Below are 21223 nucleotides of genomic sequence, written 5' to 3'. Positions count from 1 at the left end.
ACCCTTTCGCTGTAAGATCGATGCCTCGACGAACCTACCTATAATATCTTATATCGAGAGGATTCCTCGCTCGCTTTTTCACTTTCTGCCAAAGTAAACTCACAGAAACGCGATGTCACATTGACCCCTTTATTTCACGGCTTATTCGTATCCACGTGCCAAAAATTTTACTCCAACGTATCGCTCGGTTGAATAAAATTCTCAAGCGATAGCTTAAAAGTTTGAATTACATTTAAGAAAATTTTCAGACAATTTTTATTTGACAGAAAATCGGTATTTTCTTCATTTGTCAAAATTGGCATACCGGCAATAATGGGTAAAAGCGCTGAATTGTTAGCCCAACTTAAATTGAGCCTCAAACTTCACGCATTTCATATCCTGAAAATGTTACTTTTGTAACGAGAAATTTTCAGGTTTCTCAGGCAATAATCAACGCTTTTATCTGTGAAGCTTTTATTCGTCGGAAATAGAACGATGAAGGGCTTCGCCGTGCTTTGATGTCTCTGCTGTTTTCCGACCGTAGATTAAACCTTAACCAATGCCCTAAAATGCGTTTACACGTGCGCGAAGCGAATAATCCGACCTCTTTACAATTACAATATCGTCAAGCTCTAACTTCGTGTTCCTCTTCGTGTAAATAGCGCTGGTTTAATCGCTGGAATAATCCGCGGACTCGGATACCGATTAGTGATAACAACTTGTGAAAAAAAAAAAAAAAATCAATCGAAATTATTCTTCAGCTCGCGATCTCGAATCGATGGCCTTCAAGATCATGCACGAGGAAGAACTTCAACCTCTCGTTATTGTAAAATTAGATAAACAGCTGTAAACTCGCCTGTTTAATCGTGCGGCGCACATTTGTTTATACATACTTAGGAAAATAGATAAGAACTGTTATAAGCCTTTCGCACGCACCACGCATCGCAAATATGTACGTGTTAAAATTCTTGTGTAAATTATACTTATTACACGCAAACGCGAAGGAAGTAAGAAAAGAAAGGTTCTTCAGATTGATTCGATTTTTTTATTCCGTGTGAATTATTATAAAAAACTAACTATTCATAATTTCAAATTAGGCTATATTCTCAATTTTACAGACATTTAATTGAAACTAAATTTGGGTATTGGATCGACGATATTTCAGTTCGTTTTTTCTTAAAGTGGAATGAGCTCCAAGTAACTCGAGCAATTATTCGGATCGTCTAGTTCAGATAAGTTGCATGTAACGAAAGAGAAAAACGTTCCTAATTTGATTTTCTTAAAATTCGGTCAATGCCGTTAATTATGAGATATTTAATTTCGAGTATTTCGGACAAAACCGTGGAGAAAATGAAGAACACTGAAATGAACTTCACAGATACTTTCGAGCAATACACATCGAGTTACCCAATGAACTTCACCTTATATTTTTTTCTATTCGTAGATAAAGTCTGTGAAAATTTCCGAAGTACCAATGGTTCTACAGAACTGTGGCGACAGATTATCATGACTGGGTTGTATCGACGCGGGCGGAGTTGTTTGACCCCAAAACCGTCTAAACCAGCGTCTTTGAGTAGACATGGTATCTGGCATCCAGCGTAGGGACAGTGAAGTGGCGAGCTGCACCCAGTGGATGGGTAAATATCCATATCGTTGCACGTAGCGCACGCACGTATACATCGATGGAAGAAGAAAATAGGGGGGCGGAATAGAGAGAGAGAGAGAGAGAGAGAGTGTCGGAGACTCTCATTGATCGGGGGTTGGAGTGTCGCCACCCCCGACAGATGGCGGTTTGAGCCGAGCGGCAAACGCGGGGGTGAGAATCCCGAGCGGTTGTTTCAGTACAAACGTAAAGGTCCTGAAAGAGGGACCTTGTCGTTGCCCTGTGCCTCAGGACAGCATGTCAGGCGGCGAGGGGTCAGCCCCTGGGGTTAAATCAAATCACACTGCAGCTGAAGAATTCGTGGATAACGAGTGCGTCGTGAGCGTTAACGAGATAGACGTTGCGTCATCCGGGGATGGTTTGCGACGGAGAAAAGTCATCCACGCGGCTAAAGAGACACTCGACAAAGGTGAGAAACTCGGTGTTAAACTCTGCAGAGAAAAATTCATACCCCCGTTCCCAAGTCGTATTCCCCCAGATTTCACCTTCGATTCTGAATGTTGTCATCCCTGCATGTTTTCATGTAATCTACAATAAGGAGCTAACGCGTAGATGTATTGCGATGCACGCACTTTTACGCACGCGTCAATTTCTTTTGCCAAATTCTCCGACCCGAAAATATTTTCGACGATGAAACGGATGCTGAAACATTCTTGCCGTCATTTTCCTCGACGTCGAGTAGCGTTCGGTGGATATTCAACTGCGGTAATAATCCTACGGTCAAAATTAAATCCGAAGCGTAACAACGGCGGCCATCTTGATTTCTAATATTTGAATTTATGTACGCCTGTCACGTTTTTTTTTTTTTTTGATTTATCGCCAACTTCTTTCCGCCACCCCTTCGTATCCTCAAGCTTTGGCATATCTTACACCAACCAGACTGATTCCGATTTACCCAACCGTTACTGCACCTCAATCCTTCGCGATTGCGTATCTTTGAGCAATTCAATCGAGTTCGCTCCAGTTACCGCAACCGCGATTTTCATCCCCACGGTACAGAGACGCATAACTATGCATTAGAAATCCGTTCACGGAGAAACGCTCTCAACTGTACAACTCGAAAGCCTCTAATTCGTATTTAGCCTCACTATTCCCCGACTGCACGTGGAAAATTCGGAACTGCACATTAAAGGATTATATTATCGTGATAAGCATCACTCGCAATTCCCAAGTATATTTATATATACATATTACTTGTATACGTTCTCTCGGTTTATTATTTTTGCTCGAGAAAATTAGTCCAACAGGCCCTACGGTTCACATTTGTAATCTATACAGCTTTCGAAGATTAATCCTGGGGAGTCAGGCTGAGCTCACGAAACCGTAATTCCTGTCGCTTCTGTGGCACGCAATATTCTCTGGACATTTAATAAGATAGAAATGAAAGCCATATTGGCAACCCATGGGAGTCGGAAAAACCTTCGGTCGGAATAACCCACATGGGATTTTACTCCCAACACGCGATCCCATGTGGTAGTATCGATGATGGGGTACCACGGTATAGTCGCATTGCAGAAGATCCGTACATCGTCCCGCATTTATCTGATCTTTGCGAACTCCTTTTATCCTCGAATAGTGCCGACGGTCTGGTTCTTGTGTAATTTTTTTTATTATTTTTTCTTTTTTTCTCCTCTTCCTTTTTCGCAAACCCTCCGTAAGGTATAACGTCAGAATTAAGGAATAGAGCCAAGACTCCAAGGCGAAGTTATACGGCAGCCATCTAGTCCAGTTTCGCACTCGAGCAGCGACACACACCCGTTTCGGTATGTGTACAAACTTACAAAAGTATAGTCAGCTGGGCGAGCCTTCTGCATGAATAACTTACGCGCAAAAACTCTTTTCGCGATACAGAAAGCGGCAGGGGTGGTTAATGTCCGAAATTGTACCCCAGCGTACACGTTCCACATGCGAATCGTGTAATGGGCAAAACGGATAACAGGAATTTCCTGTTTTTGCCAGCTACTTGGTTCTTTTTTACTTTTTACATTCCATACAAATTCGCACAATCGGGCAAATCTTCCTAATGCAGTACCAACAATTTTAGAAAATAATAAATAAACAGACGGGAGCCTGATGCGAAAAATTCCAACTTTGTGTGCTTTTTTTCCATTGATCATTGATCAGCTCCATAGAATACAACAATTCTGTTATGAATTTTACTAGTTTCTTGCATTCTTCACATTACGTTTCACGTTAATTGAGTACCGTTAAATTTTTAAATCGAAACAAAACAAACTGAAGTCAAATATCCGCGAAATATCAACGACAGTTTTTGTAATTAGAACAAAATTATAGGAGTTACGCAATTCGTAACGATCTACATGCGCTAATATTGGTCTGATAGATGTAGTAATAAATTCACGGCTAATCAGGCACACGTAGTGGAGAAAAGTTTAGACAGGTTTGCAAAGTAATTAACAACGTTAATTAATTCGTACCGTAAATAATGATTGTTATTTATAATTATCAGCGAGAATTGTTCGTCACGGAGACCTTCGGAGCGAGGTAATTTGTTCAATGCTTGTATAATTCGTCGGGCGCGACAGTTCAAACACCTGTAGAAGTACGAATCTCTTGTCTTTCTCTACCGGTTTACCTGAAATATTTAATTTCATATTCAAATACTAGTGTGCAATAATTTACGCGCTTCAAAAACCGGGATGGAAACAAAAGAATTAAATATGATTACGAGATGAAAAATCTGTGCAAACATTCTCTGTATGGTGAGTAAATTGTCAATATTTGAACAACGCTCAGCGTTAATTGCATTGTCTTAAAGTGTTTGTTGTTATAATAGAAAGAAAAAAAAAACAAAACAAAACCTGTCGTACAATGTTTATTCAATTCTTTGACTAATGTTTTCATCTGCGTGAGAAAAAACTGCTTTAATTGTTTGCCGTAGCTGTGAATAAAATCTAGAAGAAAGTGCAATGATTTTAGTTGAAAATAGTTGGTGAGAAATTTTATGCATTCTAGAAATTGTGTTCAGAATTACCCAAAACGGTCGTATGTATATACGTGGAAAAAGAGACACTTCGAAATTGTACATTTTCTATTCAGTTCGGTAAAGCCAACCCGGTAAACGACTTTGTAAAAGCGACTTCCGTTACGTTTAAATCATGTCACGAGAACTTTCTGCATGAACTAATCGATTTTTCTCTTTTCATTCCAGCCTCGCGTCTCCTCAGACGCAAAATACCATGTACGGGTCATCTGATGACCCCCCGCCGCCTATGGATACAAAAAGTGCCCACGCAGGTTCGTAGAACATGCAAAAATCCTACCTTCGTAATGAGAACAAGTCGCACTTTTCGCCCCTCGGATCGAACTGGGCGTCGCAATGGTCTCGCCAATTATTTGCGAGCATTAATTGGGAGAACTTTTCCGCGGATCTTGACTGGCGACACGCGTACCAATAAAAAAAAAAAAGTCCCTGAATCAGCCAAGGGATGACGGAATTTGAGTTTATCGTTAGGCGGAAACGTGGTGGAGGTATCGATTCAGCTCGTTGAGTCGAGGACTCGTATAACCTTGTTATAATATACCTACGTTGAGAACGTGTTCAGCGATGAGCGAAATACGCGTCAGAATTCTATCGAACGAACCTGGACGGGGCTTTTTATATTCCGAAAAGTATTACTTATATAGTCTATGAAATACGCGGGTGTATCAATACGCGATACGTACATAGTTTTTTTATTTATGGTATGTATATATATATATATATATATATGCGTGTGTGTGTATATATGTGATCCAGGCATCAAACGGAGAGATGAAATAAAGCACCTGTGGGATACTGGAGGAGTATAGGTCGAACGTACCGGTGATAAAACACAGTAAAGGTTAAAACATCGGCAAAACTTTTTTCCCATTCAAGCTCGTTGAATAACTCGCTCTGACATTAAAAGTATTCTCATCATTTTTACTGTATTTCTATATTAGTTATTTTCTAGTACCGGTAGCCTACAACGGATAATAACGACATTTAATACACGAAATGAGATATAATGAAATATGATAACAGCGAAAGATAAGTTTTTCAATACGGAAATAAGCTTCTACGCAAGCATTCGTCGTCGTTATTCTTCAATCAAACGATATTTATTCTCTCGTTTTTTCTCGATACGGGAGGAGTGCAATTTATATCGCTCTTGGTTATATCACGATATTTGAAGAAGCGAGTAAATAAATATCAGTCACCCGAACAAATCTCTCCAGCCAACCTTCAACTCGTACCTTATATACGTATACGTACAGGTATATAAGTTGGATGTAGTGCTTATCTATACATCGAACGTTTTCAGAGTCAGGAGTTAATCTGAGGGGATACCGAATACGTTCGCTTATAGCTTTCAGGCTACAGGTTGGTAAAACCGTAGAGTTCCAATTTGAAGTCTATAGTAAAATACGGGGGAAGAATCTAAGGTTTTACGCGGTTTCCATGCCTGTTTTCCGCACACAAAGTACTGAAAATACCAATTTTAGGAGTCTTGGGAGTCGAAAAGTGGTCTTTTCCGTACTGCGCGCATGCGCTGTCGCGAAGAAATGTGACATTACGCGAACCTAACCTCAATTTCGTGCTTCGTGAAAGAACGCGTAACATACTCTTGTTGTATAAAAGAATCGTGAGCAACTTCACTAATATTTGATAAAACCGAGTGGAAAAGGACTCGAGACAGTCTGTCTCGGCCAATTTCTTTCGGCCAAGCAACGAGATCGCGAGTAGCGAAATTATACCCAAATTCTCGTGCGTTTCTACATCGCAGTGGGAGAGGTTAAGAATTTGGAAAAATGCCAAAACAACATTATCTCGGCGCAGTTCTCGTGGCTTCTGGAGGGTTGAAAACCCGACGCGATATCGAACCCGGCATGCTGCATCCTACTGTAGATAATTGCGACGTAGAGCTGAGCCTGGTTCCGATTCTCTTTCCAACCAGCTGCAACTGGCTGCTGGATCCATTCGACGATTGAAACTGCCAGCTGGCAAATTTCTTTAAAATTTCTTTTTTTATTTCCTCACACACACCGACGCGATGGTCCGAAGTTCTGCATGCATCAGGCAATCACGATCCAGATGATGCTAATTTCCGCCCAACGTTACAGAGACGAACTTTATAGTTATACCCTTCTCTGCACACACGCTTCTCCGGGATCGATAAATAATAACCGAGTTTATCTGCGGCACGTCTACCAAGAGAAAATGTTCATGTGTCAAATCACAGAATGTTTTGAAAAAATTGAGAGTGTAATTTATTACATGATTTATTTCGTGAATTGCATCAAATGTGTAACAAATTACGAAAGCACAAATCATGGATATACTGGATCAAAAATCGTATAATCAATAACACAGTGAACTAAATGAACTTTGATCTATAAGTATATCTGATGATTCGTACAAGATAAATCATGTAATAAATTACACGCTGAATTCTTACAAAACATTATCAGCCGGGGTTCCTGAATGACTGCATCGTCTCGTTTCTTCCTCGTTTTCAGGAATGCGATGTCGTGGTCATGTTCCCCAGCGGCGCACGGGACGAAACTCTGATGTGGCTTCTGGGACGACTCAGAGCTGGGACTCCTGGACTTGTCGTTCACGTTCGTCATCACACATCTTCCGACAGCTACGGGTTTTACCTCACGGCTCCGTTTCCAGTGTAAATATACGCCTCTGTAATCCATGTTAAGATGACTCGAGGTTTGAGGAAACTTTTTTCACCTACGCGTAACTAAGAAGTCACTCTTAACCGAGGAGTTAATCGTTCCTGGTGTACACCTGTCCGTGAATCTTGTGAGATCTCTTGAAATCTTTGAAATTTTCTGAAATATAATATTTTTTAGCCTGTGAAATCTCTTGAAGTCCTTAGAAATCGTTTGAAATCGCTTACAATCTGTTGGGAGTCCTTAAAAATCTTCTGAAGTCTCTTGATATCTTATGAAATCTCCTAATTTTATTAGAAATCTCCCGAAATCGTCTGAAAACATTTGTAATGTCTTGAAATCTTTGAAATCTGTAAAAATCTTTTGTAATATTTTGAAGTCAATTGCAATTCTTGAAATATTCGAAATATTTGAAATCATCTGAGGTTTCTTATAATCTTTTGAAACATTTTGAAATCGTTTGATAACCTCTGAAATTTTTTGCAACCATTCGAAATCTTTTAAAACCTTTGTAATATTGAAATCATGTGTACATACATTAAATCCATGAGCGATTAACCCCTCGCTCACAACGTTATCCTTATTTCCATTCATGATAGAATAATTCGCTTCTTTGAGATTCGTCGAGTTACCAATTTTCGCGTTCTTCCCGTTCAATTTATGACAGCGGTAATCGACATCGCCAGACCATCGACAGTGTCGTTGCTACTTAAAGGTGCAATAAAGTTAATCGAAGTGTAGGTATAACGACGTTACGTATATATGCCGCCAGTTGCCTATCGCTTGTTATTACAACCGTCTGTAATATATCAATAAAACTTTATATAGGCGATTCCGGCCCAGTTGCCGTGCGGCTTCTAATGATACATTGATAAAAAAAAGGTGTTTTTATATATTGAGCGGTAGAAAGACATTGTACGTGGCAACCCTTTGGATGAATAATTATCACACACGTATACCAACCGTGGAATATGTTGAATGAGGAGTGAATGAGGAGGCTAAACTGCGTTTTCCGAGAGTCTTGTGTGAGCAAAGTAAAGCGGCAAAAGGGATTCGATGATAGAGGATAACGGAATAAAGAAAGGCGGTAAAGGAGGCGAAGAACCCCGGGGATTTGATTTTTACTGAAAATCGAATCGGAAACTTGACTCAGTCACCTCGGTAGGACGTCGTATATGTGTAGCGCGAGTGCGAGAGGAATCGATTATCGGTAGTAGAGTCGTTCGAAAGGGTCTTGAAACGACCCTCTGATATTTTCCGGCTGTTAACGCAGCCTCCTGAAGGCGGCGGAAGAAGTCCACTTGCCGAAAAGGCTGCGTCAGGAGTTTGGCGGTGGTCTTAAGGAGTTCGTAGGAACGGAGACGAGCTTTTTCGAAGGTAGCGACGACGAGGCCGGCTTCTTCACCACCCAGGAAAGACAGTCCCTGGTTCTCCATCTTCTCCACACTCTACGGGCGGGTCAACAAGACCTGCACAGCCTGCCTGGACTCAAGCTAATCGAGGGTCAAGCCATCGTACCGAAGTGCATCTCTGCCGGGGTCATTTCCCAAGTGTGTATCACCTCGACCTCGCGTTATTGCGTCGACATCCCGGTACAGACTAATCGCCGTGCCGATTTTCCCAGGTATTTCCACTCCACGAGTTACCGGCCTTGGAAAAGCTCCAGAGGACTTGGGTCCGCGCTTTTCTCAGCCCCCAACCTCTCGACGACATTTGTCGATACTTCGGGGTCAAGATAACCATGTACTTTGCTTGGCTCGGCCATTACACCACCGCCCTAATCGTTCCGGCTGCCGTGGGTGTCATATACTGGGTATGTTCCACTCCGATAACCATGGATCAGTCATTGACGATTCCATTCCAACCCAGTGTGTGAAGTAAGTGTACCACTTATTGACCCTGTCCCAATTATTGACCTTTTTTCGTTGTATGTGTTTGATCTTTGGTGTCCCCAAAATTATCAAACAATAAATTTCCAGTGTCTAATCCTCTAGCAATTCGTTTTTGTCATCCAGACCGACGTTCACAATTTCTGCGGTAAATTTATAATTTTGTAACATAAAAGGGTCGATAAATTAAGCGTGTCAATAACCGGTACACTTACCTTACTCATTTACCGCGAACTTGCCGGCAGGATTCATTTCAGCAATTAACAGTAGTACCTGCAGATAATTACCATAAACTGTCTAACGATAAGCAGTTTTCATCGCAGTTTGTTTGCGAGCTGTATATTCTTGACTCGAAGTTTGATGATGCAGCCTATTTAATCAATACCCTAACAAACTAACTGCAACGGTTACTACAGTCTATAGCGATGCTTAAATACTACCGTCAATTGCGATCGGAAAGGAATCTGCATTCAGAATTTGATAATTTCTAAATCCAAGATGGCGGATCCAAGATAGCGAATTGAAAATCGATAACCTGTCAAAATTCGGTGATTCCAGCTGAAACTTGTTACTCGGGGGATTTTTGGAGTTACACGAAGTAACAAAGAACATTTGAAGTTGTAAATAAATTATGATGAGGGTAGAACATGCAAATTTTTGACGTAGGACACTGAGCATCCCACTGTCACTAAAAGGATCAGGTATCCAATTTTTCCGTCAATGATTGATCCACGATCGTTAAAAATACTCGCACTTTCACCCCAAACCCTCGGCCCATCTAAGACACCTCCAATTCCAATCGCAGGTCGGCATCATCGGGCGGAACCAGGCGGTGGAGGATGTGGCCTACGTATTGTTTTCGATATTCAACGTCGTCTGGGCCACCGTTTATCTCGAGACTTGGAAACGCCGTGGTGCCGAATTGGCCTACCGATGGGGAACCCTCGACCAACGCGACGACCTGCTTGTCGAACCACGGCCTCTCTTCACGGTGAGACCATATTGGTAACTCCAATGAAATTCTTGATATACCAGCGAAACTGTCGCCTCTGGAACTCTTTCCTCTCTTCCAGGGTACGCTTGAGAGGTCGCCGGTCACCGGAAGACTGGAACCAACTTACCCGGCCTGGAGACGAAACGTCTTTCGATACTTGGTCAGCATACCAGTGATCGCGGTGTGCCTATTCTTAGTATTTATCGTCATGATTGTGAGCTTCCAAGTGCAGGTGAGACTTTGACAATTTTATCCTACCACCGTTCGAAAGTAGGATTAGCATATTCGGACCACCCAGTTCCTCCATCGAATCATACTTAATGTCTCGACTGTGCAGGTGAAAAATTAATCTATCAAACATCCGCGAGACCATATTTACCTGCGATCATCGACGAACGTATAAGTCACCGTTGTTCCATGAAGTCAATGTTACAATTTCTTATTTCTCTTCTATTTTCTTTTAATTTCAGGACTGGTGGGACGCCGGACTCGAGTCTGCTGGTTACGGATTCTGGCTGAGCTACGTGCCGAAGGTTCTTCTCGCGGTGGTTATCACCCTGATGGACGAGGCATACTTCAAGGTCGCGGTCTGTCTCAACGACATGGGTAAGCCTACTGAAATCTATCACCTGTTTTACTCACCCACAGATTCTGTCACCCAAGTTTCTTTCCTCTTTAGTTTTTTCAACAGTTCAATTACGTAGCTGAATTACACACGTCGGTCGTTTAGCCGAAATGCTGATTAAAAAAGGAAAAAAAAAGAAACATGCAAACCGGTGAATTTCTTCACGCACATTACACGTTACATTATAATAGTGTTCAATTATCGTCCCGTGTACAATTCATACCTATAATAATGTTATACTTATATAACCACCTTTCAGTCTATATACCTTATGTATACATTAATGCACGATTTGAAAAACTAGATAAATTATTACAGTAGATGATACATTTTTACATTACATATATATAAATACATATGTGTATACATATTTACCACCTCTTCTCACAGCTTATAGCTTGTTCTTCATACTATACATCATCATACCTGGACTGATCACGATATCCCAAGTAACGTTTTATAACGTAACGTTTTTTCTCTTTCATACCCTTTTTTACGTTATAGCTAATATTAGAGAACACCAATTTTGGGAGAAAGATATATATTTTTTGAGACACGTTTTTTGATACCCCTTAATCCGTTTTTTTTTTGCCCCACCCTCGAATTACCTCGTATCATGAATTAAATTCGTACTTTTTAAATTCGATTATCGCATATTTACTAATTCTAAATCTATACATATACTTAGATTCCGAGAGTAGAATAATGTGAGCCAGCTACACGTTAGATAGTATCTATGATTTTTGTATGTTGGGACGCAGAAAACTATCGGCTCGACACCGAATATGAGAATCATCTGATCTACAAGGTGGCCCTGGTAAATGAGTTAAAGAAATTTTTTTAGCTGACAATTTGTGTATTTTAACCGTATTTTTTTATTTTTTTACACATTCTGTATCTGTGTTGATGTACGTGTATACATATATATACATATATATACACACACCTCGTATTACCCATATACATAACATCTTTGCAATGATGCAAATTTATTTATCGTTTTACAACTTCCAAGTTTTTTTTGTTTTGTATCTTTTTTTCTCTCCGTCCAATTTCTCGTTTGTTCTATTTTTTTTAAATTTTTTTTTTTGCTTTTTTTCTGTTGTTCTTGTGAAATTTTCCTAGTCTCAAAATTTCCCGCATTTCGAAATCAAATAATTACGGTACAAACACGATAATTCAATACTTGTTTTAAACCGTTTCAACTCAATCTGTTTGTAACATCGAATATATATGGGAATCCGTATATTGGTTATTACCGTATTATTATTTCCCGTTTTTAGTCAGTTTATGCTACATAATTATACGCTTTGGTTGTCTCTGTGCTGTTCGCATGCGAATTTTATCCGTGTGAACATAGAACCGTAGTGCAATTAGCGAAACCCGATTATCAAACCTCCGGATCGTATCTCATGTGAAAAAAATAAAACAAAGTTAAATAATGTGATTAAGGAAGCATCATTTTCGAAATCAAACGAAATGCGGAACGAAAGCATAAATGGTATCGTGCTTCGCGTCCGTTCCGTAACGGATCATTTCCTTGCAATTCTAACACGTCTCGCTTCAGTTTCAGTTCGTCAACTCGTTTCTCTCTCTCTTCTACATCGCGTTTTACCTCCAAGACCAGGAGAGATTGAAAGAGGTAAGCGCGTGAGTGAAAAACGACGGAATTAAGCACGGAGAAAAGAAAAAGAACAGATTTTACTAAAAAAAAAAATGTGAAAAAGAGGAACAAACAAGGGTTTTTGATGAAAAAAAAAAAATATATAGAAATGTGACAGCTTAACAAAAAACACAAATTTAAAAAATGAAACCACCCTACCGCAGACAGTGATTTTTACTATTTCCAGAGTAAATTCTATACTTCACGAAGTATAATTTGCCAAAAAATCTAACGCGTCCGTCTTTTCCCACAATATTGAGTAAAACCTGCTCTTTTATTGAATCGGTTTGATTGAATCTCCATTTCTTTGCTCGTTGACCAACTGTCTATTTTCCTCAGCAACTGGCCGCCCTCTTGATAGCTCGACAAGTGATCGGTAACCTGAAGGAATCGGCAGTTCCGTACCTGGTTGAACAGCTGCGATTGGCTCGTTTGAGTTTCGAATTATTCGGGGCCCTGAGTCCCAGCGAGGCGCGACCGCCGCCTGGCGAAGAGGAAATTCCCGATTCGGAAAATGCGCGGGAAGCTAAAGAGCGGAAGAGGAATCCCGAGGATGATGCGAAGGAGGAAAACCGGGGAAAGGGAAAACGAAACGTCAGCCAGGCGGAGCTGGAAAGCTCGTTGTATAGAGTAGGACACCCCTCAAATTTCCTACTTAGTGACAGTGCCTTGAAGGTTTGATTTATAGACGTAGACGATTTTCACACTACTCTCAACCCCTTTTTTCGTCTTATTCAAATCCTGCTCGTCCATCCTGGATTCACGTTGTTTATTATCTGCAATTTAACCCACTTGTCGGTAACACGTGTCTGTCAATTTGGAACGATTTGAAAATTATTTATTGACACGTTTTCATCCTTCGTTAGTTTTGCGTGAAGAATAAATCGTAAAATTACGAGGAATAAAGATTCGTGATGAAATTCGATTCTGATCGATGTTATCTTTATATTTATCTGCTAATAAGAAAGCATATTTTTACCATACAACTAATTGTAAGTAAAGAGAACAACGTTTTTCGGGAATTGTGTTGACCTAGTTTCACTTTGACAGATACTGATATCACATATTATCTACAAAGCCACGGTAATTATATTGCACAAGCATGAACGAAATAATAATCAGGTTGCAAGTAATTCGGTGGCACAAAAAAACGTGCAACGTGCTTTTTCATTCTTCTCATTCTAAGTTGGGAACACTTTGGTTTTCTTTTTTTATTATCCAAATCGCACCATCACCATTAATCATAATCGTTTTATGTTCTCATGTCAGTAAGTAATTTGTTTATTTTTTTGTATCTTTTGATCACGATGTAGTAAGAAAAACAAGAACAACAACAACGACAAAATAATTATATTATAATAGGTTCCTTATCACGCCTTGTCAATAGATTTATTGCTAACATTCGTTAATCATGTTGTCTTGTGTTTCGTCTGTGAAATATCATTGTTATACTTTTTACCGCAATTTTTTCAAAAATGATTTTTTTTTCCATTTTTCATCATTCAACGACATCACACTCACTGCACGTGCAGATCTCTCCTAAGAAGGTAATTCATATCATTATTATACATAACAATGTGAACACAGTTGTCATACTCATTCGTTATACCCGTTATTACATATCATATTCAATCAAATCGGCGCTTTGTAACACTGAACGTCTTATCGTTAGTCATTACGTTTAATTTGTCTGCACTTAAGCCCCAGTCCCGACACTCGCAGCTATCAGTGTTAGATTAGAAAATTCACATTTGCCAGAGCAAGATTAATCGAGAATGAACGTAAAATTAAGGAAAAGATACATTTTGCACTTTATGGATGCGAAGAAAACGTCAGCAAAGGATATTGCAAGTCTCTATAATTTACGATCAACAAATTGCCATAAGCATTAATTTTCACAAATTCCTACGGTTCGAGGAAACAATTTTTTACTCAAAAGCGCTGTTCGAGAAAGTGGATGGTCATCTAATAATCGTTATGAAATTCATTGAATTACGTGCTGTGCAATTCAATCGATTAATCGTTTTTTCGATTAACGAACGATTTCGGTTAATCTTTTTTCCAATTAATCGATTAATCGACGGTTTCGAATCATCCTTTTTTCGATTAATCGATTAATCAAAGTTGTCTCATGGTGATTCTGCAGGTTAATCGTTATACGAATCGAAGTCATCGAATAATCGATTGATTGGAAAAAGGGTAAAAGTCGATTTTAAATAACAAAAACGATTGATCGAATCTGCCGATTAATCGATTGATCGCAAAGCACTGATGCATATAGAAACTATTCGTCAGTCGTAAATTTCAAATTCAGAATCATTATACATATACGTAGCCTGCGTCATTCATGGAGTGCGAATTTTGTCGGTATACACAAGACGCGGTGGTGAAAAGAAACGCACCCGAGTCATGGGGAAACATTGAGAAACGACCTTAATAAGAAGTCCCAAAAATGTTTTACAGTACGACGGTGCCTTTTCGGAACACCTGGAAATGCTCTCCCAGCTGGGATACGTCTGCCTATTTTCGTCGGCGTTTCCATTGGCGGCAGTTGCGGCCCTCTTGGGAAATTTGCTGGAGCTCAGAGGGGACGCCTTCAAGCTTTGCTTCGTTCTTCAGCGACCCTTCGGCAGAAGAGTATCGAACATCGGTACTTGGCAGGTAAAACAACGAACGCCTGGTTCGTGTTTCCCAAAGCTTCCCGAATCAACCTCACGTGTATTTTCTCGGCAGAACGCGATGGAGGCGATGGGACTGGTCGCAATTCTCGTCAACTGCGGATTGATCAGCCTTAGCGGCCAGGTGCAGAGGATGTTCCCCGAGATGTCGGCGACCCAAACTATCCTCCTGATCGTCGCTCTCGAGCACATCATGCTCGCTATTAGATTCGTCATTGTCTGCGCTATACCCGATATTCCGAGCTGGGTCGCGACCGAAATGGCAAAGGTTGAATTCCTGAGACGCGAAGCCGTTCGCCGACTCTCCTCGACCCCTTCGCCGGAGCAACAACCGCCGACCGTGATCGGTAAGAGGAATAGAAAGTCGCTATTGCAATGCCTAGCGGTTTCGAAATCGCTTCGTCGCCTTTCTGTGTACAATCATGCGCTAGATGAGGAGAAATCGTTCCTTATCCTCGGGCGGTTATTTTTCGATGAGGCAAAACACCTGCTTCGATATATACTCGTTCGAATCCTTACAAGTTCCTCGCTTTTTCACGATAAGTGCACGCTGTGCCTCGCTTTCTCCGTATTCCATTCCCGGGACTTTAGTGCAGAAGTACAAACTTGCGGGCAAACGGATTTATATATTACTCTTTACAACACAGTCAGCTTGATAGGCTCTGGCAATGTGTAGGTTTTAATGAAGCCGATTACGTATGAGTCATACTGCTGCAGAATGGATACATTTTATATACATACTCAAATCGAGACCGAACAATATGGTTTTTATTACCGAATTAGAGACATGTATATTTAAGTACCTACATACATTTTACCGCTTACATTTCAGTATAAGTTACGAGATAAATTACTCAACTTATGTATGATGTTTTAATAGGCTCTTTAATATCCGGTAATTTGTAACGTATGTACATACATCAAACCTTATCAAATCGTGTTATCAGTTGAAATTGGTACGATGGAATTAAGTTTCCATGATATTTATAGCCTGAATAACACTCATCACTGTTCAGACACGAGTTTCCTTGTAGAATAAATCACTATAACACACCTATACGATCTCGGCTATGATGCAAAACTGCATCACCGAAAAAATCAAAATGGCCGCCACTCGCGCTGCACGCTTCGAACTTTAATTCGACTATCTCATTTTTTCTATGACGAATAAATCGTCGCGCGGTATTTCGATCGTAGCAAACCGACGACAAGAATTGTTTATAATAATGTCACCTTGAGAGTAACAAAATCTCTGTCGCAGGCCGATTCGTCGTGAGTCCAGCCGACGGTGAGGAGGAACAGGAATCGGTCGCTTCGCGTAACGACGATGAATCCGTGACCTCGAGTCAACCCGGAACTCCAGGGCTGGTATCAACGGCCCAAACGCCGAGCAATCCTCCGACGCCAAGCGCCGCGACGGTACCCAGAATCGCAGAGACTCCGCCGCCCCTCGAGACGCCAGGAACCCCCGGAAGCGGGGATCGAAGCCCCCTGGGATCCGGAAACAACGGCAGCATAAACCGCGAGGTTCACAACACCCCGAGAGCCTCGATCCCCGGCGGAGAAAGAGGTGATATAATTTTTTTACGTACTTACAGGGACGATTTTGGGACGACGTTACTCCAGTGCCAACATTAAAATCGGGCAAACCCAACGTTTTTCTCTGTGATAATTCCAGCGCGAAGATCTCGCGATTGGTTGACCGGCGAAAACGCACCATCAACGCCAGGAAGCGACCACTATAGTCACCATCTCACGATTGGTCCCCACGGGGGCGTCGACTGGGTACGAAGATTAGGCCTGGAACCTGCGGGACGAAAAACAAGCGACTCGGAGATAAGCGGAACCGGAAGCGGAAGTGGAAGTGGCGATGAACTGGCGCTGCGTCGATCAACCGACTGCATCGTTTCGAAAGAGCTCGCTTCTTCTTCGGACAGCGATTTGCTAAGGTGAGGAGAGTTGAGAATCACTTGTACAAAAGTATCACCCCCCCATATTTTGTTGTTTCTTATCACTTTCATCGAGGTAGAAGAAGAAATTTATTATTTGAACAGCTCCCACCGCGAGGCCAAAAGATTCTACGACGTCTCGAGCTACATGTCAGTACTTCTTGTAGCCGAAAACAGAGGGCGCTGACTCAGTGCCGATCAAATCAGTGTTGCCAACTGGATAGTTTCAGAAAGAGATTTTGTGGGGAGATTTATCGACCGTTGGCCGCGGATTAATTAGTGAAAAAAATCAATTTATTAATGTCTTTGCTGGTTCGATACTTTTATACGGTTTTTGGCGTATCAGTGGATTCACGAAACTCTCTGGTAATGACGACGATGGTGATTCGAGTTGGCAACACTGAGACTAACCCCATTTCATTTGCCGCAGGTCGGCGCCGCCGTGGGCGATGGCTCACAGAGCGCAAAAGTTCCGATTTTCGCCAGAAAAAGAACGGGAACGAGCGGTGGCCGAGAAGCAATCGAGGGACCAGCACCAGTACCAGCAGGATTATCGGAGAGAGCAGCGAGAGCTGAGGGAGCAGAGGGAGCAGCGTGAGTTGCGGGAGCAGAGGGAGCTGCAGAAGGATAACCGGGAGATTCGAGACCATAGAGAGCGGCACTCGCAGCAGCACGAGAAGACGGACGGCGGTCTGTCGGACTCGAACAGAACGGTCTCGAGTCAGGAGGACGAAAAGACGTCGAAGGAGGAACGGGAGGCGAAAAAGACGAGGGTCAAGCAGAGCCTGATGAAGCGGGCGCGGTCGGTCGCCATATTCTCGTTGAAGCTCAAGGAGCGAAGGGCGAAGGAGGCCGAGGTCAAGGCCAAGGACGCTGAGAGGGAGGCGAGGTGGCAGCAGCCGCAGTCCTGCGTCGGTGGAGAACTTTCCTGCATACCGATCGAGAAATTGATATCGGTCGACGACATAGCGACGATGGATATGCGCAGAAAGAATTAGTTCTAGTATCAGTAGTATAGGTAATTTTGTTAAAAGGAAAAAGGAAAGAGGAAACGATTATTATCATTATTATTATTATTATAAAATATAATATTACCGATGATGATGATGATAATAAAACACAATATTATTTTTTAAAACATTTTTAATCCACACACACACACGCGCGCGCTAATACACAACATATAAATACGTCCTTACAGCGTTATATGTAAAATCTCAAAATTTACACCGTTATCTTGAAACTTCCAAAGACGCCGTGTAATTTATAGATATATGAAGGTATTTTTTTGCCTGACTTATGCATACTTATAAACGTTGGTTTTAGTATAAACGATCCTTCAATTTATCTCTTCGCGAATCGCATAATACGTTATTATACAAGTGGCAGAGGATTCGGGTTGTTAACTAATTTGTACAAAACGCTAAGAATCAAAGACGTTCATAAAACTCCATAATTATACAATGCAAGGCGAATTTCAAGGTAATTTTGTGTCCGGTGGAATAATGATAGTGTCGTTAGGGAAAAATTGAACTCGGATATTATCTCTAGCAATTTTAATTCAGCTTTCCCGCTATTCGTCTCTATTGCGACAGTACAATTACAATTAAGTTCACCAATTGTACACCTGCCCCGATTGGAAGCTAACCGTGCATGGATCGAGAATTAGGAAGGCTCAAAGATCAGGTCCAATACATACAACTGTTACGAAGCAAGGAGGACACGTGTTCTTTCGAAATAATTGCCGAAGGGTGAAATGTTGCGTATAATGAAGAAATCTATAAGTGTGCCAGCTATACCGCATACAGTATAACGCATCGGTCCCTTCGTAGGCTTTGCGGATAAATATATACAGAAGTTTGCGTCAACCGAGGCAAGATTCGAGGTCAGGCAAACGTAGCCTGCAAGAATCTAGCTAGACTCTGAAAGTAACGCGTGTGCCAGATCATTGACGCGAGTCCGATCCTCCACGTGTGTATGTATGTCTATATAACATACGTCAGGAAATTATATTCATTTTTAAGAAAAAGGAAGAAGAAAAAGTGAGAGAAGAAATAAGAAAACGACACGTCATTAAAAGACGTTTTAAAAATAAATTCCTACTCCAACTTGATTCCTCTGTAATATTCCAAGTCGCGTATAGATCGATAGATCGCAGTGATCGATCAAGTGAATCAATTACTACTGCAATAGCTGCCTGCAATAAATCATCCTCGGAACTGCAGAAGCGCGGCGCGCGTGACATGCGGAATAAGGTTTGAAAATGAAACTGAAAATAAAACAGTAGTAACACTAATAATAGTTGGAATAATAATAACATTAACAATCGCAACGTTCCATCTTTATCAACGCGGTACCACTGATAGGTGAGCAAGAATTAGTAATTAATAATTCTCGGAAGTTAATTAAGCCGGTTTCCATTAGCGTCGAGATCCGGTTGCCTCTAAGTATTATTCATACCTACGACGTGTTTGAGGCTGAGAGTTGGGATGAGAGACCAGCGAGTGAAAACGAAACTTGTAAGAGATTGAAGTAAATTCGTTATTTTATTTTGAATTTTCGTTTGAACGAGCGTACAATGCCCTGAAATGAAACATCGATAGAATTATTCGTAATTTAAAAAATACGTTAGTCGTTATAGGTATATGCATAAACATACACATATGTTACAACAGACACAATGTGTATAATAATTAATAATAGTATTAAACTAATGCGAGTAAAATAAAAACCGCGAAGATAAAGAAAGTAGGAAAGGTAGAATATAAACCAAAACACTCTATAACGAATAAACCCGTAGAATTTAACGCAAAAGGTGTGTGAACATATATTGTAGATATCGCCAAAATCCCTCGGCAAGCGTAGTATATATAGATATATTTTCTATATACTATGTATGTGTAAATATAAATAGAATCCGGGTGAGCCAACGGTGTTTGAACCAAAACGTTAATTTTGCTTTTTGAAGTCTTAATAACAATGAGCAACTAAGGCAAAGGCTTTATCCCCCCCCCTTAGTTATACGGTTCTTCACATAAATTTCTGACCAACAATACGCCGTAAAAATGAAATCTATCAAACTAATACGTCGGTTACCAAAATTTTCCATAACTGAGCTCTTCGTAGCTCGAAATAGAGGGGAAAAAACGAATCAATAAAACGAGGACCTAGAGTTTCGAATTTATCTCGAACCACATGGATTCGCGTTGAGTGTTGAGTGAAACCGAAAGAGTTGAATGGCAATAAACAAGCAGTACAACGTGGAATACGATGTATAAATATCTGATGACAATTGATGATAGCGTGCGAAATGGTTTAAAAAAAGAAAAGAAAGTAAAATAATACGGCGATCATTTTATTTTCCTTCAACTATCAAGAATCTCACCCGAAGTAATGAATTGTTGTTGTTGTTCTTGTTGTTGTTGCTATTGCTGCTGCTGTTGTTGTTGTTGTTGTTGTTGTTGTTGTTAATAATAATAATGATAATACGAAACCAATTTGTTAATTAATGTTAAATACTGCAGAACAGGGCTGTTAATCGGACGGAAGTAAGTTTTTGGCGAAAAAAAAGTAAAGGGAAAATAAAAAGATTCAATGATCTTTGTCTCGACGTTTTTATTTGAAGATACGACAGCATTTGTTGAATTAACATCGGAATGCGTTATGTACGGTATTGAACTTATATTGTTGTTAATATCTTGAAATAATGCATGAAATAAGAATGACGACTCAAGGACTAAGTTGTACATAGTTGAAGTGAAAGAAACAGTGAATTAGCCTGACGATAGGCCCAGCGTTGCCCCCCTCCCTGCCCCCGCAACCCGTTGACCCAAGTAATTGGAAGTATGTAGCCTTGTAATTAGTAGTTTATTGTAGTTTAACAATGTCGATTCTCAATTGGTACCAGTAATAGAAACGAACAAATTTAGGTTAGTGTAGTTTAAGTTTAGATGCTTTGCCAGCGACAAGTGTAAGGGAGAGAGAGAGAGGTAGTGAGAAATATCGAAACGTGTGATCCTCGAACAGTCCATCTATCAGTTGCGTAATAAATGATGTTTTGTATATGAAATATTAAAAGGAAGGCAAATTGACTGAATAAAAATCAATCTGCGAACA

The 21223-nt window shown here is 40.7% G+C and overlaps 1 protein-coding gene across 5 annotated transcripts; it reads left to right on the top strand.

The window, feature by feature from the left end:
* The first annotated feature begins 1745 nt into the window (after window positions 1-1745).
* On the top strand, window positions 1746-20441 carry LOC124183165 (anoctamin-8). Of its 5 annotated transcripts, none has more exons than XM_046571311.1 (16): window positions 1746-2051; window positions 4815-4900; window positions 7145-7305; window positions 8583-8859; window positions 8934-9122; window positions 10004-10189; window positions 10272-10424; window positions 10663-10798; window positions 11579-11634; window positions 12385-12459; window positions 12820-13155; window positions 14944-15141; window positions 15214-15505; window positions 16420-16728; window positions 16837-17107; window positions 17538-20441. In XM_046571311.1, exons 1-16 carry the CDS (start codon window positions 1880-1882, stop codon window positions 18103-18105), a joined length of 3465 nt encoding a protein of 1154 aa, XP_046427267.1. In that variant the 5' UTR covers window positions 1746-1879; the 3' UTR covers window positions 18106-20441. The 5 variants fall into 5 exon arrangements, with proteins under 5 accessions (XP_046427267.1, XP_046427269.1, XP_046427264.1 ...); XM_046571313.1 differs by lacking the exon at window positions 17538-20441 and adding an exon at window positions 17213-17519 and having other exon boundaries at window positions 1779-2051; XM_046571308.1 differs by having other exon boundaries at window positions 1781-2051; window positions 17568-20441.
* Window positions 20442-21223: the final 782 nt, after the last annotated feature.

Source organism: Neodiprion fabricii, chromosome 5 (assembly GCF_021155785.1).
Source record: "Neodiprion fabricii isolate iyNeoFabr1 chromosome 5, iyNeoFabr1.1, whole genome shotgun sequence".
Lineage (NCBI taxonomy): Eukaryota > Metazoa > Arthropoda > Insecta > Hymenoptera > Diprionidae > Neodiprion > Neodiprion fabricii.
This window is presented reverse-complemented; position numbering and strand designations above follow the sequence as displayed.